We start from the raw sequence: 23,074 nt of genomic DNA on the forward strand, positions 1-23,074 counted from the left end.
GGTTTTAATTTTTTTGCTTTTGTAAAATCTGTGATAAATATGTTTAGATATAGAACTTTTATATTATGTTTTGTAGTTTCTTTTGTTAAATTATCAGAATTACTTAATCTTTCTAGCCATCAGAGTTATATACCAAAAGAATGGGTTGCTTCAAGAGCTTGTGAGACTCAAAGCCTACCTGTTAAGATATAAAGAGGGTTTTCTTTATACGTGTGTAGATGTTGGACATGAGCTCCATTTCATTTCTACTCTTGGATTCAGTGACTCTGTTGAGTTGAATGTTAGTGATCACTGTTAGGCTTTTGGGAGAGCAAATCTGAGGGTCAGAGACTTGAAGGATAATTAAGCATCCAACTGATTGCCAAAGATGCATACTGAACAAGTGAAGCGACATCTTTCTTGCCTTTTGCTTTGTTCTTAACTCCCAGATATGCTTCCATCTTCCTTCATACTCATATTCAACTCCCCATTCTTCTGATGAAGCATACATGTCCCCTTCAGTATTTGCTTCTATCCCTGTGATAGTAAGTCATTGTCTCTTCCCCACCGTCATTGTCTTTTCCCCACCCTACCCTCTACCCATTTTAGAGGTCTTGATCACTACCCATTTCCAGCATTATTGCGCATACCATTAACCCTAGGCGATATCCAACTCACTGGGCTGGTGGGTTGACAGTTTTAGGAGTGGAATCAGGGCTCTGACGCCATCTGATATATCCCATCCTCCAAGATTGGATGATTTATTTTTTTTTTCAGGTAATTAAATGTGTGTCTTGTGGACCTGGACTTGGCTGGAATGCTCAAGGGTCCAGAAGATCCTTCTATAGCTTCCTTCTGTTGAACTCATTAAGAGAAGATGGCAAAAGTCAACATAACTAGAGACCTCATCCGTAGACAGATCAAGGTAAGTGGCCACATCTCTGAACTGGAATTGAAGACCTTTCTTCCCTCACAGATTCTTTTTTTTTTTTGTTTTAAAGATTTTATTTATTTATTTGTGCATACAGAACTGGGGTACAGGCCAGAGGCTCAGGGGCGGTGAGAGGCTTCACCAGAGACAGAATGGGGAACAGAACAGGCAGATCGACAAGTACACTGCTGAGGGGAGCAGCGGGTGGGTCAGGAGAGGTCTGCCACACCATGTGGTCACCTCCGGGGCAGGCGGGAATCGAACTCATGCGGAGCGGCTTTAGATTCTCAGTGCTGTGCTTTAACCCGCTGCGCCACCAGGGAGGGCCCCCCCACAGATTCTTTTTAAAACCAAAGAAACTAAAATCTAGAGTCAGTGACTTACCTAAATCACATAACTAATTAGTGGCAGAACCAGCGCTAGAATCAAGGTCTCTTGACTTTCATCTACTTTTACCTAAGAAAATGGAATTTGTGGAGACACTTCTGTCTAAGCCCTGGGACCTGGGATGCTGAGATAACAGGCCTGCAAGTGAGGGGAGCTTCAGCGTATTGTGCATTTGTGTGCACATCTGTGTGTATTGGGTTGTATGCATGTTGTGGGAATGAACTTCAGCAGGAGGAAACAGCTTCTTCATGCTGCTACAGCTGTCAGGTTGTACATACAGCAGACACTGGGAAAGTCTTTGTTCCAGTTCAGCCTAGACTCCTTTTTCTCTTCTTTGAGGGTTTCTGTTGTCAAAGCCGCAGTCATCATACACAGTTTGCACATAGAAACATGCCAGTGCTATGAAATAAATGGATGACTGGGCATTAAGTTTCTTTTGTGGGGTAGCCCAGGCTTTGTCAGGAGAGCCCTCAGAAAAGGAGCATGATGGTTTAATGCAAGAGATTTTGACCAAGATGTGTTATGGTTCTATAGTAAGAACCCCAAACTGGGGTCAGGAACTTAATCCAACCACTGCCTTAATTAACTAACTACCTGTAAAACTTTGGTTTTTCCTCCTGTGTCTTGGTTTCTGTTTTTCATTTTAGCTTCAAAGAAATATTGTAGGGAAGTAGATAGCATATAGGTATTTTTAAAAAAAAGTGTAGATGGGTCAAGTACTTTGTCCAGTGTTACCCCGTGCAGTCCTTTGACAATGTCTGTTTGCATACAGGCTGATCTTGAGAATAAAATCTGAAAGACGCAAGATAACATTATTTTTAAAATTAAGTAGCATGTAGCTTAAGCTGCAGTCCCCACCCAGACAGATTGAGGTTATGTTTCTATACAAGCCATGGACTTGGTGCACGTTAGTCTGTTGCATGTCCTTTCCCCTGCATCCCTGAAATTTTGGAGCTTTGTCCAGTTGTGGTTTTTATGATTTCGTTGAATTGGTGACCCTCAAAAGCAAGGATCATTTCTTAGGGGCCAGAATAATAGAGTTGAAGGGACCATGCAGGTTGTTTTGCCTTTGTATACACATGTGTCCTTAGGATGATGCCCATCAGAGTCAGCCTAAATAGAGAAGCATTTACTGTTTGTTGTTCCCTTCTTTTTGTGTGTGCCTCGACAACAAGCTTAACTTAGTGTTTAATTACATACTCTTATATTATTCTTTAATCCCTGCCAACTGTAGTGTAATTTTTATACCAACTTTTTGCTATCTTTAATAACTCCCGGGGTGCCTAGTACAGCACTGGATAAGTAACCAGCACATAATAAATCATTTGAATTGAGCCAGTGAAACTGTGAATATGTTTCTGTTCTTTAGGAGCGGGGTGCCTTGAGCTTTGAGCGGCGCTACCATGTCACTGACCCCTTTATCCGGCGACTAGGCCTCGAAGCAGAGCTACAGGTGAGAGATGCATTGTGTGTGCTAGCAGGTGTCCAGCACTTCGCTGTTTTTCTCTGTAAGTCATACCTGAAGGCTACCTCTCTTTTCCAAAAGTTTTATTAGGTAAAGATTGACTCAAGATAAGCAACTGATTTGGTCACACAGAAATTTATTTTACTCTTATTATTTGCTTTGTACTTGGGAAAGTTTGTTGAATTGTACAGCACTATCTTTACTGTTGACTTGGACTATAACAATTCTTACTTTTGTATAGCAATCAGGTTTACAAAGTATTTTCATAAACATACATATTTATGCTTTTTCATTTTAGCTTCAAAGAAATATTGTAGGGAGGCCCTCCCTGGTGGTGCAGCAGGTTAAAGCACAGCACTAAGAAGCTAAAGCCACTTCCGCATGAGTTCGATTCCCGCCTGCCCCGGAGGTGACCACATGGCGCGGCAGACCTCTCCTGGCCCGCCCGCTGCTCCCCTCAGCAGTGTGCTTCGTCGATCTGCCTGTTCTGTTCCCCACTCTGTCTCTGGTGAATCCTCTCACCCTCTGAATCTCTGACCTGTACCCCAGTTCTGTATGAATAAATAAATTTAAAAAAAAAAGAAATATTGTAGGGAAGTAGATAGCATATAGGAGCATATAGGTATTTTTTTAAAAAATGTAGATGGGTCAAGTGCTTTGTCCAGTGTTATCCCGTGCAGTCCTTGAAGAATAAAAATTTCATCTTTTCCATTGTGCTTGACACAGAGACACTATAATATTAGTTCTATCCCCTTTTCTTCCTCATGATTATGTTTTTTTCAAAAAAAAATATTTATTTATGCATACAAGAACTAGGGTCTAAGTCAGAAGTGCAGGAGGTGAGAGGATTCTCCAGAGACAGAGTGGGGAGCAGAACAGGCAAATCTACTGAAGTACACTGCTAAGGGGAACTGCAGGCAAGACAGGAGAGGTCTGCTCTGCCATGTGGGTCAGCTCCCTGGCTGGGGATGAACTCATGCATCAGTGGCTGGTGATAGCTTGATAGCACTGAGACTTTTTTTTTAAAAGATTGATTTTTTTATGCTTACAGAACTGGGGTACAGGACAGAGGTGTGGTGAGTGAGAGGATTCACCAGAGACAAAGTGGGGAACAGAACAGGCAGGTGTACTGAAATACACTGCTGAGGGGAGCAGCCAGCGGGTCAGGAGAGGTCTGCCACACTGCATGGGTCAGCTCCCTGGCAGGGGATCGAACTCATGCTGCAGTGACTTCGAAGAGCTTTGTAATGCAGTGCTTTAACCTGTTGCACCATCAGGGAGAGCCTAGCACTGCGACTTTAATCTCTGTGCAGTGCACCAGAGAGGTTCCCCTCATGATCATGTTCTGGACCCAGCTTTTACCTGTCCTATCCAGCTTAATTATCTGTATGTTGAATAAACATTCTCTTTGGCTCATTCAGACTGGGTTTGTAATTGATCTCAGGGAAAGACTAGAAAGAAAATGATTGAATATTAACAATGTTATCTTGAAGTTATTATAGGTGATTATTTCTACTTTCTTCTAATTATCATCTTTTATTCACCATATAGTGAATAAAAATATGTTAATATGTTTATAAAAATACGGACAAGATAGAGGGAAAAAGTTACTTCTTAGTCTCACCTACCTATTAGCATTTTGTATATTTCATTTTTTCTCCTGCATATTTTTGCATAATTATACTCATACTTTACATTGAATTTTGCAAGTTAACCTGTTGTAATACTTCTCTCCACGTTACCTAGTAGTCCTCACAGCTTTTACTTAAAATGTTTGTCTTAGGGGTGGGGTTTACCAAAATAAGTTTGTATTAAGTAGTAAATATAGTAGAAAATATGGAATAGACAGAAAAATCACTTTTAATTCTGCCACCTAGACACAGCCATTGCCATATTTGGCATAGTGTGTATCATGAAGTGTAGTACAGCTATGACACCCTGCATTGGAGCTGGATAAATTTAGTCTCAAGATCTGTCTTCATAACTGTGTCATCCCATGTGAGTTAACTCTTATTTCTTGATTATAAAATATAACATTGATGTAGTGATTAAATGAGAAGATTTGTCTGTCTGAAGCACTTAATTCAATCCCTGGCTCATACCAAGCTAGTTATGATTCCTAAGTGTTCCATTTTTTTAATGCAGAATTTGGTAAACTCTTTTATATTATGGTTATTTTCCCATACTTTGAAAAAGTCTTTGAAATGTTATATCTCAAATATTGGTTATTTATCTCTTACTCTGTTTTTTGTTTGTTTGTTTTTAATTTCTCTATGATGTGGGTCACATTATTTCCTTTGTAACATAACTTTAGTACATCCCTCTAGTGTAGTTGGGAGAGGGACATAGCTGATTTTATTCCCAAGGGGTTATATGGCACTGTGTAAAGACAGTTTTGTTGTCATAATTAGAAAGGTATTACTGGCATACAGCAGATAGGGCAGTACACAGAGAATGTGCAGTGAAGAATTATGCAGCCCCAAATGCCAGTAATGCTGATGTTGAGAAACCCTCCTCTGGTGAATGCAAAGTTGACAGTGACCTTTAACCATCTCAACTTAGTTTAATAACTTTGTCCAGGTAGACTTGGAAACTTCTGTGAACATAAAGCATGATCCCATCTTTGGCTTCCCAAGGTCTGGAAGCCAAGTACCAAATGCTGTTAAGGCAAATGCAAGAAAACCAGGTTGAATATGTTAAGTTTGTAAGCCTGTTGGATAGCTTTGTGGAAATGTCAGGTCAGGCAGTTAATAGTACTAGTCAGGAGAATGCTCTGGACTATGAGGAGAAATCTGGAGTCTTCAAATGCCTGTAGAACCTTAAAGAATAGAGTCCATGACCTGTCTCTGATACACTTCAGCTTTCAGAAGCTGAGTACAAACAAGATGGGGAGATTAAAAAAAAGAACAAAACAGTTAACCAAGAAAGAATACTTAGTGAAATATAAATGAAAACAAATCTAGGAGTGTGTAGAGACCAAGTAATGTAGTATTTTAAGAAAGGAGAGATATATTCAATGCTTCTGAGAGGTTGAGTAAGATGAGAATAAATAATTAATGACTGCAATCTTAACAGACCCATGAAGTTATATAAGACTTAGATGGGGGGGGGGAGGATGAAGAATGAATTGGAGGTGAGGAAGAAGTGGTACCAAGTGTAGATAACTTTTTTTCTTATTATAAAATGATGGAAGTTTATGTATGTATGTATTTCAAAGCTGATGTAAATTAATCTCAAACTTTTTCCCCAGATGCAAGGAAAAATATGATGTTAAACAGAAAGAAAAACTATAAAAGATGTTTCCTCTTGCCTCATCTATATAGAACTACTCCTCACCTTTCTTTCTTCAGCTTCCTAACTGGGCAGCTGACTTGTGCAGAGAGATCAGTGGTGTTTTGTCTTCTGTCTTCTGGCTGACTTTAACCACTGGAGTTATTTCAGGAGATTAGAGGAAGAATGACATCTTTTTTATTATTCTCACTAACTCCTTTCAAAGTCTTTTTATTTTTTCCTAGCTTTGTTGATAACTGTAGATTCTCTTGAAAAATTTTGTTTACAAAAGGAAACAGAGGTCCCTCCCTAGCAGCATAGTGGGTTAAAGAGCAGCACTATGGTCGGCAGACCTCTCCTGACCACCCGCTGCTCCCCTCAGCAGTGTACTTCGTCAATCTGCCTGTTCTGCTCCCCACTCTGACTCTGGTGAATCCTCTCACCCTCCACATCTCTGGCCTGTACCCCAGTTCTGTATGAATAAATAAATAAATCTTTAAAAAAAAAAAAAAGAGCAGCACTATGAAGCTATCTACAGCCACTGCAGCACGAGTTCCCTGGCCAGGGAGGTGACCCACATGATGCAGCTGACCTCACTCTCCCACTGCTCCCCTCAGCAGTGTGTTTCAGTACATCTGCGTAGTCTGCTCCCCACTCTGACTCTGGTGAATCTTCTCACCGTCCCACCTCTGGCCTGCACCCCAGTTCTTGTATGCATAAATAAATAAATCTTAAAAAAAAAAAAAGAAGCAGCAGAGAAATGGGGCAGGAGCTAGAGAGGCCTATAGGATCAAAGAGGAATTTGTAAGAATGGAAAATTATACTAAAGCATGTTTGTATGCTGATGAGCAGGAAGAGATTGCTGATATAGGAGAAAGACTGACTGAAAGAGCAAAGTGCTGGGGAAAATGAGGGGATGGGATTCAGTGCAAGTGGAGGGCTTGGTCTTTGGTAAGATTAAGGAGATTTTTGTCATTGTTGAAGGGTCCAGTGGATCTGGGGTCAGGTGATACACAGAGTGGCATAAAACTGGAGAGTCAGTGACATAGAGGTGGTCTATAGAAGCAGTTTGCAAAGTAAGGGAATCCCTGCTTTTTCAAGGGCATCCATAAGATCAAAACTACTGTCATAGTAGTAAAAAAACATAATTGCAAAAATTAATTTAAAAATTTGCAAAAATGGCCCTCCCTGGTGGCGCAGCGGGTTAAAGCACAGCACTGAGAAGCTTAAGTCACTTCCCAATGAGTTCGATCCCCACCTGCCCTGGAGCTCCACATGGCGAGGCAGACCTCTCCTGACCCGCCCGCTGCTCCCCTCAGCAGTGTACTTCATTGATCTGCCTCCCCACTCTGCTCCCCACTCTGTCTCTGGTGAATCCTCTCACCCTCCACATCTCTGCCCTGTACCCTAATTCTATATGAATAAATAAATAAATCTTTAAAAAAAATTTGCAAAATGGTCAGAAAAACTATTGTTACCATGGTATGGTAAGGCAGTAGCATCAGAATGTCACTGAATTATTCACCTTGTGCACAAAAATGGTTTTATAAAAGGGACAGTTTAATTTTAAATGTCCTGGATGTGAAGCAATAGAAGTTACTAATTTCACTTAACTTCAACCCTTAAGTATCCATCTCTTTAGTAATCTGTATGATGGACAGAGAGAACGTATTAAATACTGCTGCTTCTTATTGAAGGGTGATAGCTGTAGGAGCTCTTGTGCACTTGCTGAGCTACAAGCTCAACAAGTCACTTTTTAGGGAACACCATCTGAAAGAAACTAGTTACTCAGAAATGAATATTTGGTTTCAGTTTGGCTTAAAAATGAACTGTCACTTCAAGAAAAACACTGGAAATTTGTAAAATTCAAGCTTTTAATCAATATATGCATATACACATATATATAAACTTGGATTTAACCACCACAAGCTTGATAACTTCCCTGTACTTTGAAGACTTTTTTGTTTTTATAAAGATTTATTTATTAATGCATACAGAACTGGGTACAGGTCAGAGTTGCAGGGGCAGTGGGTGAGAAGATTCACCAGAGACAGAGTGGGGAGCAGAACAGGCAGATTGATGAAGAACACTGCTGAGGGGAGCAACCGGCAGGATAGGAGAGATCTATTGTGCCATATGGTTCAAATCCCTGACCAGGGATTGAATGGTGCTGAAGTGACTGTGGCCAGCCCCTTCCATTGAACCACCAGAGTGATCAGGAGAGGAGGCTGGTCAGGAGAGGTCTGCCGCGCCATGTGGTCACCTCCCGGGGTGGGGATTGAACTCATGGTGAAATGGCCATAGCTTCTTAGTGCTGTGCTGTAACCCACTGTGCCACCAGGGAGGACCCAAGTCATTGTTTTTTAAATGACACAGGTTTGATGTAACAAAATCATACAATTATGCATAGTATAAAATAGACCAGTGCATTTTAACATAACAGGGTACCAATAGTTTGTTTCAGATTGTAACTTAAGAAATCATTACTTGTAAAGCTTTGATATAGAATCAAAGAAGGCTATCCACAATTACTTGTCAAGGCTATTAAAGCATTCCTTCCTATTCCAACTACTTGCTTTTGTGAAAATAGGTTTTGTTTTTTTTTTTAATGTACTTCAGCCAAAGCAACATATTGCAAATGACTGAATACAAACTCAGATATGAAAACCTAGTGCTCTTCCATTAAGTTAGACATTAGGCCCTCCTTGGTGGCGCAACAGGTTAGGGTGCAGCGCTGCAAGCTAGCTGCAGCCACTTAAGTACGAGTTCGATCCCCGGCCCCAGAGGTGATCCCCAGAGGTGGCGCACCAGACTTCTCCTGTCTCTTCGCTGCTCCTCTCAACAGTGTGTTTCAGCCTATTTGCCTGTTCTGCTCCCCACTCTGTCTCTAGTGAATCCTCCGGCCTGTACCCCAATTTGTATGCCTAAATAAATCTTTTTAAAAAAGGTTAGACATTAAAGAAGTTTGTATAAATGTAAAAGGTTATTATTACTAAATTCTTTTGTCTTGAAAAATGTAGTTTTTCACTTAAAATATGTTTAATAATTTTTGTTATTTTTAAATAAAATTAATATGAAATATTTCAGTTTTCATTCTTAATATAGTAAATATTCATAGATACAGCCATATAAACAAAAGCTCTTTGGAGCCCCCGATATTTTTTAACAGTGTGAAGTGGTTTTGATACTAAAATGCTTACGAAGCACTGCTCTAGAGAGCTATGAAACAGAGTGACTGAATATCACATGATGAAAAGTTGGAGAGAGAAGGGCCTAGGACCAAGAACCAAAGAGCTTCAGCATTTAAAGGGTACACATCTCTTTTCTTCTATCCGCAGGAGAAGTAGCATAACCAATCTTTACTCTCAAAAGGCTATGTTATTTCCCTCTTTGCTCTTTGAGGTTGGACTATATTATTTTTTGTGACCCTCTCACTCCCAAGTGGTAATTTAAAAGTCATTATAATCTATATGACTGTGGACAAATTCTGTAATTTCTAACACCTATTTCTTCAACTGAAAAATAATATTTATATCCTGTTTGTCACTTAGGTTTTTGAAGAAGAATAAATTAATTTATGTCACAGAATAAATAATGGAAACTGCAGTGCCCAGCATATTGTAACATTTGTGATACACACACACACACGCACGCGCGCATGCGTGTGTGTGTGTTTGTGTGTGCATGTGCATGTGTGTATAGCACTCAACCACTGGCTGATACTGTTATAGAAAACTCTTCAAGTTTCCTAAGGTGCTGATTTGATGGCTTCTAACTTTAAAATGCTCTTTAGTCATTTCTTTCCTTTGTCTTATTTTCTAACCTTTGTTACATATGGACCTCATATTGACTAATAAGAGTTATTTTTGGTACTGAAAGAGGTGATTAATGGGCACTAGGAATCAGATAAAAGAGGTAAAGTCTGCGTTAGTGTAGTTATTTATTATTTGGAGGAATTTTTTTCTTATGAATTTCTTAATTTACCACTTGGTATGCTTTTGAAAAATACAAAGGGAAATTTAAAGAGGATTCTTAGATTATAGTGCTGAGCACTTAGTAGCTACTCACTAAAAACCTATTGGTTTGATTGACTTTTTGATTGTCTAGTTTTCTTAACCTTATACCATATTATTTCTCTACCTTTCATCTTAATAATCTGGCCTGATTTTCACATTTGCATTTGGAGTTTATTTAAAATTCAGATTTAGCTAGTCTACATGGTGTCATTCTTCCTATATAATGGTAGAATTTGTATCCAAAGAGCTGCCTATTTATAAAGCAGCCAAGTTAACTTGGATTACTTTATTTCTTAGAAATTCTTTCCATTGTGTTTATCCTACCAGTTCCATAAGCCTTTGAAAAATATACTTTTCTGAGCTAATTATCTTAATTTTTTCATATTTCTTTCATGAAAATTGCTGTCTTCTAGCTTTCTATGAACAGTTTCCATCCACTTTTTTATCTTCATTTTGTTCCTAGTTCTTTCTCCCCAAAGAAGATCTAAATCAAGAAATAACATCAATCCCATTGCATTCTTGCCACTTTTGTATTAGTAAATTGTCCTTGGCACTCTTCTGATCCAAAACTGCTCATTGTACCAGAATCAAAAAGTCTTCACTAGTATTTCCTCTTTAATCTAAGACCTGACTCTTAGGCCTTCTCCTCTTTATTTACTTATTTTTAATTAGGTAACATTTATATTGTTCTAATTAAAAAATTTTTAGACATCATCGCCTTTCTACTCTTTTTCCCAGCCACCTGCCCTGGAATCAAATAATGTAATCAGTTTAGCATCCTTCCAGAGAAACTTATGTATAAAATGCTCACTTTTCTCACAAATATTATCCTAATTACAGATTTCTAACTTATTATTTTAATTTAAAAATATACTTTTAATGATTGTATCATGTTGGTACATAGAAACACTTCTAATTCTTTTGTAACTTCAGAGTTTACTTAAACTATGTAACTTCAGATAGTTTACTTAAACTATCTCTGTTGATAGACCTGTGTATTACTAACAGTCTTTTGTATTGGGAGGCTTTTCCTTGCAACATCATGTAGTACATATGAATGTGTGTAAGATAAATACTTGACAGCATTTAGTAGGATTAGTGCCTAGCCGAATTACAAATGTGTGTGTGGGATGTATGCTCCTGTAATTTTGATGAATAGTACCAAAATTGCCTTTCTTGGAGTTTCTTCCAATTCATACTCCTTTACTCTTATATTAAACATAATATGTAACAAATGTTCTCCTCAATCCCCATTTCTTCTCCCTCTTGTGTCCGTCATAATCAGTGAAATTTCACAAATAAAACATAATGGGCCAGAAAAATTTCATCTTGGCTTCCTAAGAGAAACGCAGCCTAGTTGATGTGAGATGGATGGGAGGAGCTAGCTAGATTTGGGGATTATTGGCAGAAAAAAGTGTCCTAGGCAAGGGAACAGTATTTAAGTAATGCAAGAAAGAGTAGCATTTGTTCAGTTCAAGAAAACAGATAGTCACAGAATACAAGTGGAAAAGAATATTAGGTGAGATTAGTGAGGTATACATGGATGGGATGTTCATGATAAAGGACATTGTGAGCTATGCTGGAGCCTATGAACTTTATCTGAAGGCCAGTGGAGAGCCACTGAATGTTGTCGTTTTTATCATGGAAACAATGTGATCATAGTTAAGACTATTAAATAAATTAATCTTGACTTCAAAACAAAGATTCTAGAGGTTTCAACTGTAGACAGACCATTTATGGGGCAATAATTGGGTATAAGTAATGGGTTATCTGAACTAAGATAGTGGTAATATGGATGAGAGAAGTCCATGAATTTGAAAGATGTTTAAGAGGTAGAATTAATAGAATTCTTGGTGACTGAATTTGGAAGTTAGGAAGTCAAAGATAATGTTTCTGGCCTTAATGACAGGCTAGATGTTGGTAGTATTTGCTGAACTAGGGAGGGCTGGAGAGGAATAGATTTGAGGGGAAAGGTTATAAGCTTGGTTAAAGGTGTTCTGGAGCCACAGGCTATAGGTTGCCTGGCATTGCCGGTATAGGCAGTTGGGCTGTCTCAGCTTAGTTTAGAAGTATATGCTGGAGATGTTGAGTGAACAGCAGTGAGCAGCATGTAGGTTGAGACAATGAAAGCAAATTATGATTGCTTTTAGAGAGTGTGGGAATGGGAAGGAAGACTCAGATAGAACTATAAGTAAGATCAACATAAGGGCGGGGTGGGCAAAGGAGAGTGAGTATACAAAGGGTGTCCAGATCAAGAAAGAGCAAAAAGGGGGGGCATAAGGAAAACGGGGTGATGTGGCAGAACCCAGAAGAAGAAAATTGAGAAGGAAGTTGTTAGCACCGTCAAGTACTGGCAGGATCAAGCGAGAACTAAGAAGTGTTCATAGATGTAGGACAAGGAAGCTATAATGGTAACCTTGTGGGAAGAGCAATTGTCATGGAATGTGGTATTGATAGACATGAGTTCAGGTATTACTGGAGAGTGAGAAAGTGAAAATAGCAAATGAAGACTACTGTTTCAGTCTAGTTTATGAAGGGGAAGAGAAATAGAAGGCCACAGCTAGATGTGAATTTGGAATCAAGGAAGGACTCTTTTAGATTACAGAAACTTGAGCATGTCTGTTCTCAAGAGGAACGGATCAATACAGAAAGGAAAAGTTGAAAATATAGTAGGTCATCCAGGGTTGGGGCTTGTCAGTTTGTAACTGAATGATTGTAATAATTAATCATGGACTCTTAGGAGGATAAGGAAAGGAGACATGATGCAGTGTGTCAGAAGAGACCAGAAGAAGTCTGGAATTTTTGTTAAGGAGTTGGAATTTTTGTTAAGGATGAAAAATCATTAAGTAATGAGCTTTCTATATTTTTTAAAGTTATTTTTCACAGCTGCATAATACTACATTATGTAGATATACCAATATCTATTCAGTGAATTTCCTATATAGAGACTTTAGAGTTGTTTCTTCTGGTTTTTATTTACAATAATACATAATGAATAAGCTGTGCACCTGTGTTTTAAACTGCTAGAATTCTATATTCAGGGTAAAAACCTAGAAATGGTAGTGCTGACCAAAAGGTAAATGATTATGCGGTTTTCTGAGATGTTGCCAAATTTCCCTGCATAGGAGTTGCACCATTTTGCCTTCCAGTTGCAAAGCATATTTCTTCACAGTTCACCCACAGACTATGTGGTTAAGCATTTGAATTTTTTACCAGATTGACAAATAAATGATACTGCCATACTGTAGTTTTGTTTCCCTTATGAGTGATATTGAATACCTTTTCTCTATCTTTCTTTTTAGGTTTATTTATTTATGTATACAAGAACTGGGGTGCAGGCCAGAGGTTGTAGGGGGTGAGAGGAATCACCAGAAACAGAGTGGGGAGCGGAATAGAAGGATGTACTGAATTATACTGCTGAAGAGAGCAGCAGGTGAGACAGGAGAGCTCAGCTGCGTCATGTGGGTCAGCTCCCTGGTCTGAATTAAATTAGTGCTTCAGTGACTTCGAATAACTTCATAGTGCTGAGACTTAACCCCTTGTACCACCTGGGAGACCGCAATATCTTTTTTTTTTTTTAAGATTTATTTATTTATGCATACAGAACTGGGTACAGGTCAGGGATGCAGGGGCAGTGAGAGGATTCTTTCCAGTAGAGAAAGCTGGAAATAGTATATAAGTGTACATTAGTACATATGTTTTTTAAAATAGTTCATATGGTACTGATAATTCCACCTGTTACCTATGAGATTTTTGCATGTTCCATTCCCATATCTTCATTTCTCTTCTCCAACTAAAGTGGAAAATTGACATATAAGAGACAGAGTGGGGAGCAGAACAGGCAGATCTACGAAGGACACTGCTGAGGGTAGCAGCAGGCGAGACAGGAGAGGTCTGCCACGCCATGTGGATGACCTCTGGCCGGGGATTGAACTCACACTGAAGAGGCTGTGGCTAGCTTGCAGTGGTGCTGTGTCCTAACCTGTTGCACCATCAGGAAGGGCCCAGGCCCCAATATCTTGAAGGCTTATTTTAATATGCTGCTTTTTGGGTTAAGAAAAGAGGGGAAATCAGAATTTACATACATAGGTGTTTGCATGCACAAATAAATAAGCAGAAACCATTCCACCTCTGAGAAGTGGAATATGTAGGTAAAGCATAGAAAGAGGGGAATAAGCCTTTTCTGGATATTTCTGTAGAATTTTTTACTTTTACAACCATATTGAGGTTCTGCACATTCAAAAGTTATAATTAAACCAACAAAGATAGGGAGGCAGATGCCAACAAAACCAAAAGCAACTTTTGAACACAGTATTTTAACTACATATTCTTTTACCATATATATTTAAAGACAAATGAACTTTAAAGAAATCTTGATTAAACTCTAGATAGACGTCATTTTAGTCACGTTGTAGCAGTTCTACAACTATTGTGTGTATATTGTAGAACAGAATAAAGGAATAAAAATCAGTGTTTTGTAATCAATATATCATTATTAACAGATAGCAAATAATATTTATTATACAGATATGTCAATTTTCCATTTCAGTGGGAGAAGAGAACTGGAGATATAGGAATGAAACAGGCAAAAATGTCAGAGATAACAGGGTGGAATTACCAGTATCAGTATTAACTCATTTTAAAAAACATATATACTGGACCCTCCCCCTGGTGGCGCAGCTGGTTAAAGTACAGCACTAAGAAGCTAAAGCCACTTCCACATGAGTTTGATCCCCACCAGCCCGGAGGTGACCCACATGGCGCGCAGACCTCTCCTGACCCGCCCGCTGCTCCCCTCAGCAGTGTACTTCGTTGACCTGCCTGTTCTGCTCTCCACTCTGTGTCTGGTGAATCCTCTTACTGCCCCTGCATCTCTCTGGCCTGTACCCCAGTTCTGTACGCATAAATAAATAAATCTTTAAAAAAAAAAACATACACACTAACGTACACTTACATACTATTTCCAGCTTTCTCTACTGGAAAGGTCCAAAAGCAGTGACACCTCAATAAATATGAGTCACTGGCTTTTCAGTACCATTCCTCACTTACAACCATGGGTCCTTGGAGTAATTGATTCTAGATCTGGGGCAGGAAATGTACAAGATGAACCTGCAGCTTTTTATTCCAGAAGATAAACAGAAAGTAAAGAAATTTATGAAAAGTGAAAGGATATCACAAACAATATGAGCCAGCTTGAAGGGCATGTTACTGAAATCTGGGACAGTTTGAGCACAGGATAAATAATGAAAATAATGAATTAAAACCAATTGAATTAAAAATATCTGAATTTGCATTGGTAAGAGAAAGGGAGGGAAGACAAAGAGGAGAAAAGAGACAGGAGAGTGAGGGAAGACTAAAGAGAGAGTGTGCTTTACTCTAATAGGTTGCAAGCCACTAAATTATACTGAAAAATCATAATTTTGTAACTATCTTCCCACATCATGCCAATAATTGATTTGATCAAGGATAATCAGTGAGTGATTGGAACAGTGGGTGGAAATTTGATGGAGGACAGCATATTTGCACAATATAAAAGTAGTTATTCATTGATAACAAAGGACAAAATAGTATAGTCATAGTGGAGATGGCAGATACCATCTTAACCAAGACAGAAATGCTATGCCATATGCGGCCTAGTAATGTGTGTTGAGGACTGTGTCTTAGGTATCTTAGGTAGTATTTCTGTCAGAATGCATTATCTATATCTAATCAAGGGGACAAATCCAGACTGAAAGACATTTCTCCAGAATAGCTGGTCTAGTCTTCAAAAATGTCATTTATAAAAACACAGTGCTAAGAAACTTTTCAGATTAAAGGAGACTAAAAAGAAAAAGATAACTAAATGCATTGTGTAACTCTAGATTGGATCCTGGATCAGGAAAATAAAAGGTCTATTATAGTGACAGTTGGCGAAATTTGAATATGAGCTTTATGTTAAATAGTAGTATCAGTGTAAAATTTTGATATTGATAAATGTGCTCTGGTTAAGAATGACACAATACTTGATTTTAGAAATGCATACTGAAGTAGTTAAGTGAGAAACTTACTCTGAAATGATTTAGGAGTGTGTGTGTGTGTGTGTGTGTGTGTAGAGAAAGAGCAAGGCAGAAAGAGATTTATTCAGGGCCTCTCTGGTTGCCCAAGGGATTAAAGTACAGCACTGTGAAGCTATTCGCAGCCTCTACAGCATGAGTTCGATTCCTGGCCAGGGAGGTGACCCACATGACACAGTAGACCTCTCCTGTATCTTCTGCTACTCCCCTCTGCCTGTTCTGCTCCCCATTCTGTCTCTGGTGAATCCTCCCACCCAGCACCTCTGTCCTATACCCTAGTTCATGTATGCATAAATAAATAAACCTTTTTTTAAAAAAAGAATTTGTTCAAGAAGACTCAGCTTGTACACGTGAAACTAAATTTACTATATTTTATGGACAGTCAATGAAACACTTAGGGAAACACTTAAGATAAGACATGATACATAGTAAACTAAGTTTTAGTTATCATCACTATTATTCTATATAGTTATTCTTAGCACACTAAAAGTTGAGGAACTTTTGATTTGGTTAAAGAAGCAACAGGGGAAAGATTCTTTAGAGATGTCTGTATATTCAAGAGTTTTATTTGCCCTCAGGACCTTCCTCATTCTGTTATATCTGTGAAATCTTAATACATGGAATCTGTGAGACATGAGTTTACATTATGCCTACACCAATTTACACATATGTGATAGTACCCTTTTCCTCATCTGAAAAATGAGAATAGAAATGATGTTTCCATCACAAGAGAGTCATAAAAGTTGAAACATATACAAAGGATATAGTATTGCCTCCGCATTTTGTTAACTTATTGTTACATGATGAGGTAGTGCTCACTCTACTGCTATTAAGATCTTTTTCCTCACTTTATTGAAGTGTGTATGACTCAAATACCGAGTTGGATGACTTAGATGGTATTACTCCCACCTACAAGAAGACAGAAACCACTCTCATCAGCATAGAGAATTCCTGTGCTATCCTTCCATGTCAGTCATCCTATCTCAGAGCAACCACTTTTTCTAGCTTCTGTCTCCAGTTAGTTTCACCTTTTCTTATACTTTTTGTATAGTATGTGTTTTTTGTATTTGGCTTCTCTTGCTTACGGTGCTTTTTGAGCTTGATTCATGTTGTTGGATAGACCTATCTATAGTTTGTTCTTTTGTATTGCCAAGCAGTATTTCACCATATGACTACATATACTATGTTTTGTTGATCCAGTCTCCTGTTGTTGACTATTTGGGTTATTTCCAGTTTTAAGCATTTTTTTTTAAAAGAAAAAAGATATTCTTAGCCAGTCTTTATGTAGACAAATATTTTATTTCCCTCAAGTAAATACCTAAGAATAAGCTAGCAGAATCTTAGAATATAAGTTTAGCTTTTCATGTAATTGCTAAATTTTTTTTAAGGTAATGGTAGCAATGAGGTCTCTTTTCAGTCCAGGTGAAGTGCATGATGTAGTGCCATCAATAAAGATGGCATTTGAGGTAGTCCGGCACAAAGAAAAACTTCTGTGTTATATTGTCCTGGATTCCCATCCGGGCTCTGGCATTTATGATTCTTGTGATCTTCAGTAAGGTGTTTAATCTCTCTGAGACTTGATCTTACCTATAAAAAGGGACTGGTAATGAGATGTTGCATATAAATATCTAGTATTCTGCCTAGTATTCTGGGGATGATTGTGTAGGCTATTTAGTGCATTATCTGTAAGGAATTTTAAAGCAATCTTAAGACCAATTAAAAGTCCATTTGATTTTGTCATCACGATACCCCTACAATTCTAAGCAATATCAGTGCTATTACTTCTCGCTACCCACTTATCCTCCCACATACCATGCTACCTAGTAAATTATAGGAACATATAATAAAATAATATCAATATTTAATAAAGTTGAGCAAGACTCAGAGTTAGGTTGCAAGTGGAATTAAGTGAAATTTGGAGCTTTTATCATAGATTTTCTCGATGCACTTTGTTTTTTCCATGTCCCTGACATGCCAAGACTCACACCAGGTAGAAACATTTCTAGGGCCCCAGGGCACACCCTTTCTATGGGCGATCTCTGAAGAGTCCCAGTACCTCCTCTGAAGTCCTTAGAAGATTGAGGTTTTCTCTCCTTTTTTTATCACTTTTTTATTCTGATATATCATAGACATATTTTCTTCCTCTGTATTCGTCAACAAAATTATAAATTGTGTACCTATATCTAATCCTGCATTATTTATCATTCTGTTCCTGGTAATAGCCTCTCAAGCTTGATTCTGCTTAGAAAGCTCTTTATTACTATTTTTGTCAATTTAGTTTGTATTTTTGTAGAAATCTGGTTTGAGCTTTCTTTTTATATTTTCTCCAAGCTGTCATGTAAAAATAAATCTTAAGTATTATGTTAGTCCACTCTGACCTTTGTCTCTGTACTTTAGTGGTTGTTGACATGAGGACAGATATAGTAAGTCCTCACTTAGCATCATTCATAGGTTCTTGGAAACTGACTTTAAGCAAATGAAAGCAGCTCCTCGAATAGTCATTTCATTTAAAGTCAGTAGAATTTTCCGCCCTCATCAGTATCATAACTAAGCAATGTTACACAAGTACCTGCTGATTAATATTCTGGAAGCATGCATGTCTCAGGTAGTATTTAAGAACCTAAACTCTTGAGTTAACTTGAGTTAAATTTCTGCTCTCTCTCTCACTATTAGCTATGCCACATTAGGCAGATCCTGTGTGTGTGTGTGTGTGTGTGTGTGTGTTTCCATACTATCAAGCAATTCTTTGACACGAGCTGAGTACTTTACAGTTTAGCTCAATTCAGACACTGTATACCCAGATAGATACAACATCATATCCCACAAGTCCTACAAGATTGTCCCTCCCTCCCAGGGCAGATGCTAATCGCAAATGTAGGCTATCACCCGTGTTTCTGACCTAGCTACAGAGGTAGAGATCAGAGGCTCCAGCAGCCCTTCTTGGTTTCCATTAGTTTGCAAGAATGATTCACAGAATTCAGAAAAACATTTTACATTTATTTAGATTACAGGTTTATTATTAAAGGACATAACTCAGGAACAGTCTGATGGAAGAAATGCATAGGGCAAGTCATGAGGAAAGGGGTTCAGGTTTTCCATGCCCTCACTGAGCTTGTCATTCTCCCTTAATCTCCACATGTTCACCAACCCAGAAGCTCTCAAAACTTCGTTTTAGGATGTTAGTGGCCCTAGTACAGACTTGATTGAGTGATTCATTCAACTTTGGTATTGGTGTAACCGCCGAGCCCCCTCCCCTGCTGGAGGTGTGGGGAGCACTTGAACTTCCAAGCTTCCAATCACATGATTGGTTTTCCTACCAACCAACCTCGTCCTTGTATACATTCCAAAAGTAACCTTATTAACAAACTCAGGTGTGGTAAAAGGAGTTTGTTATCAATATCAAGATAACTTTTTTGCTCTTATCTCTATGAAATCCCAAGTTTCCTTAGGAACTCTGTGCCAGAAATGGGAGATGAAGACCAAATACACTTTTGCTATGATAGCTCACTGGATCAAAGCAGGTTACCTAACCTCTTTGAGCATTGCTTTTCTTATCCAGGAAATGAGTAATGATACCTGTTTCCTAAACAAGATGATTGTTGAGTTGTATATTAGTTTCCTATTGCTGCCATAACAAATTACCACAACTGTAGTGGTGTAAAACAACACATTTATTTATCTTACAGTCCTGAAGATCAGATTAGCAGGTCTCACCCTGGTAGTCTTGCCAGGGCTATGATCCTTCTGGAAGCTGGAGGGTAGAATCCTTTGCAAGTCCCAGCTTCCAGAGGCTGCTGCAGTTCTTGGCTCATACGTCCCTTCTTCCATCTTCAGAGTCAGCAACATCAAGTCAAGTCCCTTTTACATCCACAACTCTCTAGTTCTCTGCAGTCTGGAGATTCATTATGATCATTTTGGGCCTTTCTGGATAATTCAGAATAATGTCCTCCATCTCAAGGACTTTAACATCAATCACATATACAAAGCCCCTGTTATCATCTAACATAACATATTCTCAGTTCCAGTGGATCAGGACATGGACATCTACAGGCATTTAGCTCTGTGCCTTGCTCTTTCTAAGCCCTTAGTGACAATCATTTGAGGCCTTCTGTGCTCTGGGAGACACTGAGCTGAAGATGTGAACTCCCAGGCACAAGGTATTTCCTAGTGGGAAAGTGAAGGGCCTGAGAACAGAAGTGACTCGGACCCAGAAAATAACTAGAGCCTGTGTTGGGGTCAACCAAGTACCATGAGCTAGTGAGGGGTCTCAGGTCAGCAGGTGACCTGACAAGTTTAAGCAAATAGGTGAATGTGTCAGTAATGAATGTAAATGGAGAACTTACAAAGAAATGAGTTTCAACCCAGATGAGAATTTTACAGGATAAAGCGTAAGAAGGAAGAATAAGGCAGAGGAAAAGTCTTTTCTGACTAGACAGAGAATTAGATTTGTCCATGACTCTCGATTCTTCCCACTAGCTCCACTGGACTAACTTCTTTATTAAGGCAACAGATACATACCAGGCTCCATTCCTAACCTCAGGGTGCAGTGGACAGAGCACACAAAGTCTGCTTTCTCAGGGTGAGTGTGGTAGTAGTGACAGAGCCATAATACAGTGTGACAGTAGGAGCCTATGGAAAAGTAGACCGCCCTTCCAAATTTGCCAGGACAGGAAAGGCCTCTTGAAGGATGAGACCTGAAGAAAGAGTCAGAATTTATCAGAATGCTTTGGGCCCCAGCTCAACTGGCCTTAAACAGTAATGAGCTGATTGGCTCGCTTACCCACAAGTAGGCCTCAAGCTTGGTCACTGTGGCTCCACTTTTCTTTTTCTTTCTTAATTTGCTTTTGGGTCCATTTTTCTGATTCCCTTCCTCTGTGTGTGGATTTCACACTCAGGCTGGCTCCCCTTGTAGTGGCAATTCCAGTTGTCACATCAGTACATCAGCATGCAGAGGCAGAAACTCTGGGAGTTTCCTTTTCTGGAAATGCCCAGCATCTGCCCCCCTTGCATCTGAGTGTGGCTTATTTCTGAGCCAATCCCTATGTCCAACCCAAGCAAGTTCTTGACTTTTGTCTAAATACCTATCACTGTAGCAAGGACAGTGAATTTATACTTCCTGAAATACTTGGTCTCATCTGGATCAGGGATACAAATAAATGAAATCCAGATCTCTTAGAGATGTAGGGGTGAGTGACAGAAAGAGTCCTATCTAGGAACACCAGTGACTCGTTCTCCTCTTCTCCATATAAGATTTGTTTCTGCCACCTCATACCTTCTGCTTTTTATGGGTTATGTTTCTTCATATCCCTGACTTTTCTGTGCATGTTTTCAATTTCAGCATCTGCTGTTAACTTCCTTACTCTGTTTCTCTGTTGAAATCCCCAAACTCAAGACTTTAACTCAGTTGACCTTACCATATCCAGCTCTACCACTTCAAGTTCCAGAAGATCAAGGACTTTGTTTTATATACTGCTGTACTCACCCTCGGCAGCTGAAAAATAGATTCAGTGCTCAGTAAATTAAATATATGCCAAATGAGTGAAAGATAATCTTTTAGTTAATCAGCTGCCTCTGGGTCAGATGCTTCTCTGAGCAGATTTTCTATGGCTCAAATGTTCCTTCTAGTGGTAGGAGCAGAAATTGTTTTGAATTTTACTCCCACAATTGATTTAATTAATTTTCTTTAAGAATAAAAAATCTTTTTAAAAAGATTTATTTATACATACAAGAGTTGGGGTACAAGCCAGAGGTGCGGAGGGTGAAAGGATCCACCAGAGACAGAGTGAGGAGCAGAACAGGCAGACGAACTGGAATACACTGCTGATGGGGGCAGCGGATGAGACAGGAGAGGTCTGCCGCACCATGTGGGTCAGCAACCTGGCGGAGGATTGGTCATGTTGCAGTGGCTGTGAATTGCTTCATAGTGCTGCGCTTTAACCTAGGGGAGCCCTACTTCCACTATTTAACTGTTATCTGAATTCCATTTTACTCTCCTACAAAATGGAATCAATTAAACCTGCCCTTGTGACTCAAAGCTGTCAGTCTCGGGTGAGATCGTGAATACAACAGATACTGTCAGATGTCAGGCAGTTCAGTTCAATTCTGGTCACTCACTTGCACTTGGAAAATATTGGGGATGGAAAGACTAGTTTACCTGATCAGTTCCACTTCTCAATGTCGACTTCCTCAGGATAGCCACTAACTGGCCCTCTCATTCCTTCTGTTTGTTCCCTAGGGTCACTCAGGATGTGTCAACTGCCTGGAGTGGAATGAGAAAGGAGAGTAAGTATGAGCTTGAAACCACCGAGAGAGTGCTGGAGCAGGGCGTGTTAAGCTAAGAGAAGAGAATTTCCTTTCCTCTTAATCTAAAGAAAAGAGTGGCATCAAATGATTCCTTTCTCTGCTAGGTTTTTAAGCCTGTCATTATCAAGGAATTCCAGGTAGAAGGAAGGTTGAATGACCATCCAAAACAATTAACACATTGATAAGCCAATGTGTTTAAGGAATAAAGGGGAGTCTCAAAGCAAAATAGAAGGTAGTCAAGGCAGTCAACTAATGTTTGTAAGATAACCTTAAATTCTTTGACATCTACTGTTCTTTAAGTTCTGTGTGTCTTACTCCTTATCAACCGGGAAAGTGGGAACATGGGACCCAGGAACTTGAGGAGAGGTCAGAACCCCTCACTGTGATTTGCAGCTTGCTGGCTTCAGGTTCCGATGACCAGCACACAATTGTGTGGGACCCACTGCACCACAAGAAGCTGCTCTCCATGCACACAGGACACACGGCAAACATCTTCTCTGTCAAGGTAATCAGGCAAGCCACAGAGCAAGTGCAGGGGCGGCTGGGCTGTGGGCGTGGCACTTCTTGTGTATGTGCTCCCTTGTCACCCTGGAGTCAGTCATGGCTGTGAGCTGAGCATCTGCTGGTGATTGCTTTTCCTTGCTCTGCGTCCTCTCTCAGAGCCAAGAGG

The 23,074-nt window shown here is 39.3% G+C and overlaps 1 protein-coding gene across 2 annotated transcripts in view; it reads left to right on the forward strand.

The window, feature by feature from the left end:
• Positions 1 to 23,074, forward strand: part of WDTC1 (WD and tetratricopeptide repeats 1) — a 56,687-nt gene that overhangs the window by 15,249 nt on the left and 18,364 nt on the right. For both annotated transcript variants that reach the window (XM_004678669.2, XM_012722541.1), the window contains exons 2-5: positions 757 to 904; positions 2,667 to 2,750; positions 22,337 to 22,383; positions 22,798 to 22,909. In XM_004678669.2, coding sequence (XP_004678726.1) covers positions 857 to 904; positions 2,667 to 2,750; positions 22,337 to 22,383; positions 22,798 to 22,909 — 291 coding nt within the window. In that variant the 5' untranslated portion in view covers positions 757 to 856. The remainder of the gene's footprint in view (positions 1 to 756; positions 905 to 2,666; positions 2,751 to 22,336; positions 22,384 to 22,797; positions 22,910 to 23,074) is intronic.

Source organism: Condylura cristata, unplaced genomic scaffold, assembly GCF_000260355.1.
Source record: "Condylura cristata isolate star-nosed mole 26May11 unplaced genomic scaffold, ConCri1.0 scaffold00008, whole genome shotgun sequence".
NCBI classification, from domain to species: Eukaryota; Metazoa; Chordata; class Mammalia; order Eulipotyphla; family Talpidae; genus Condylura; species Condylura cristata.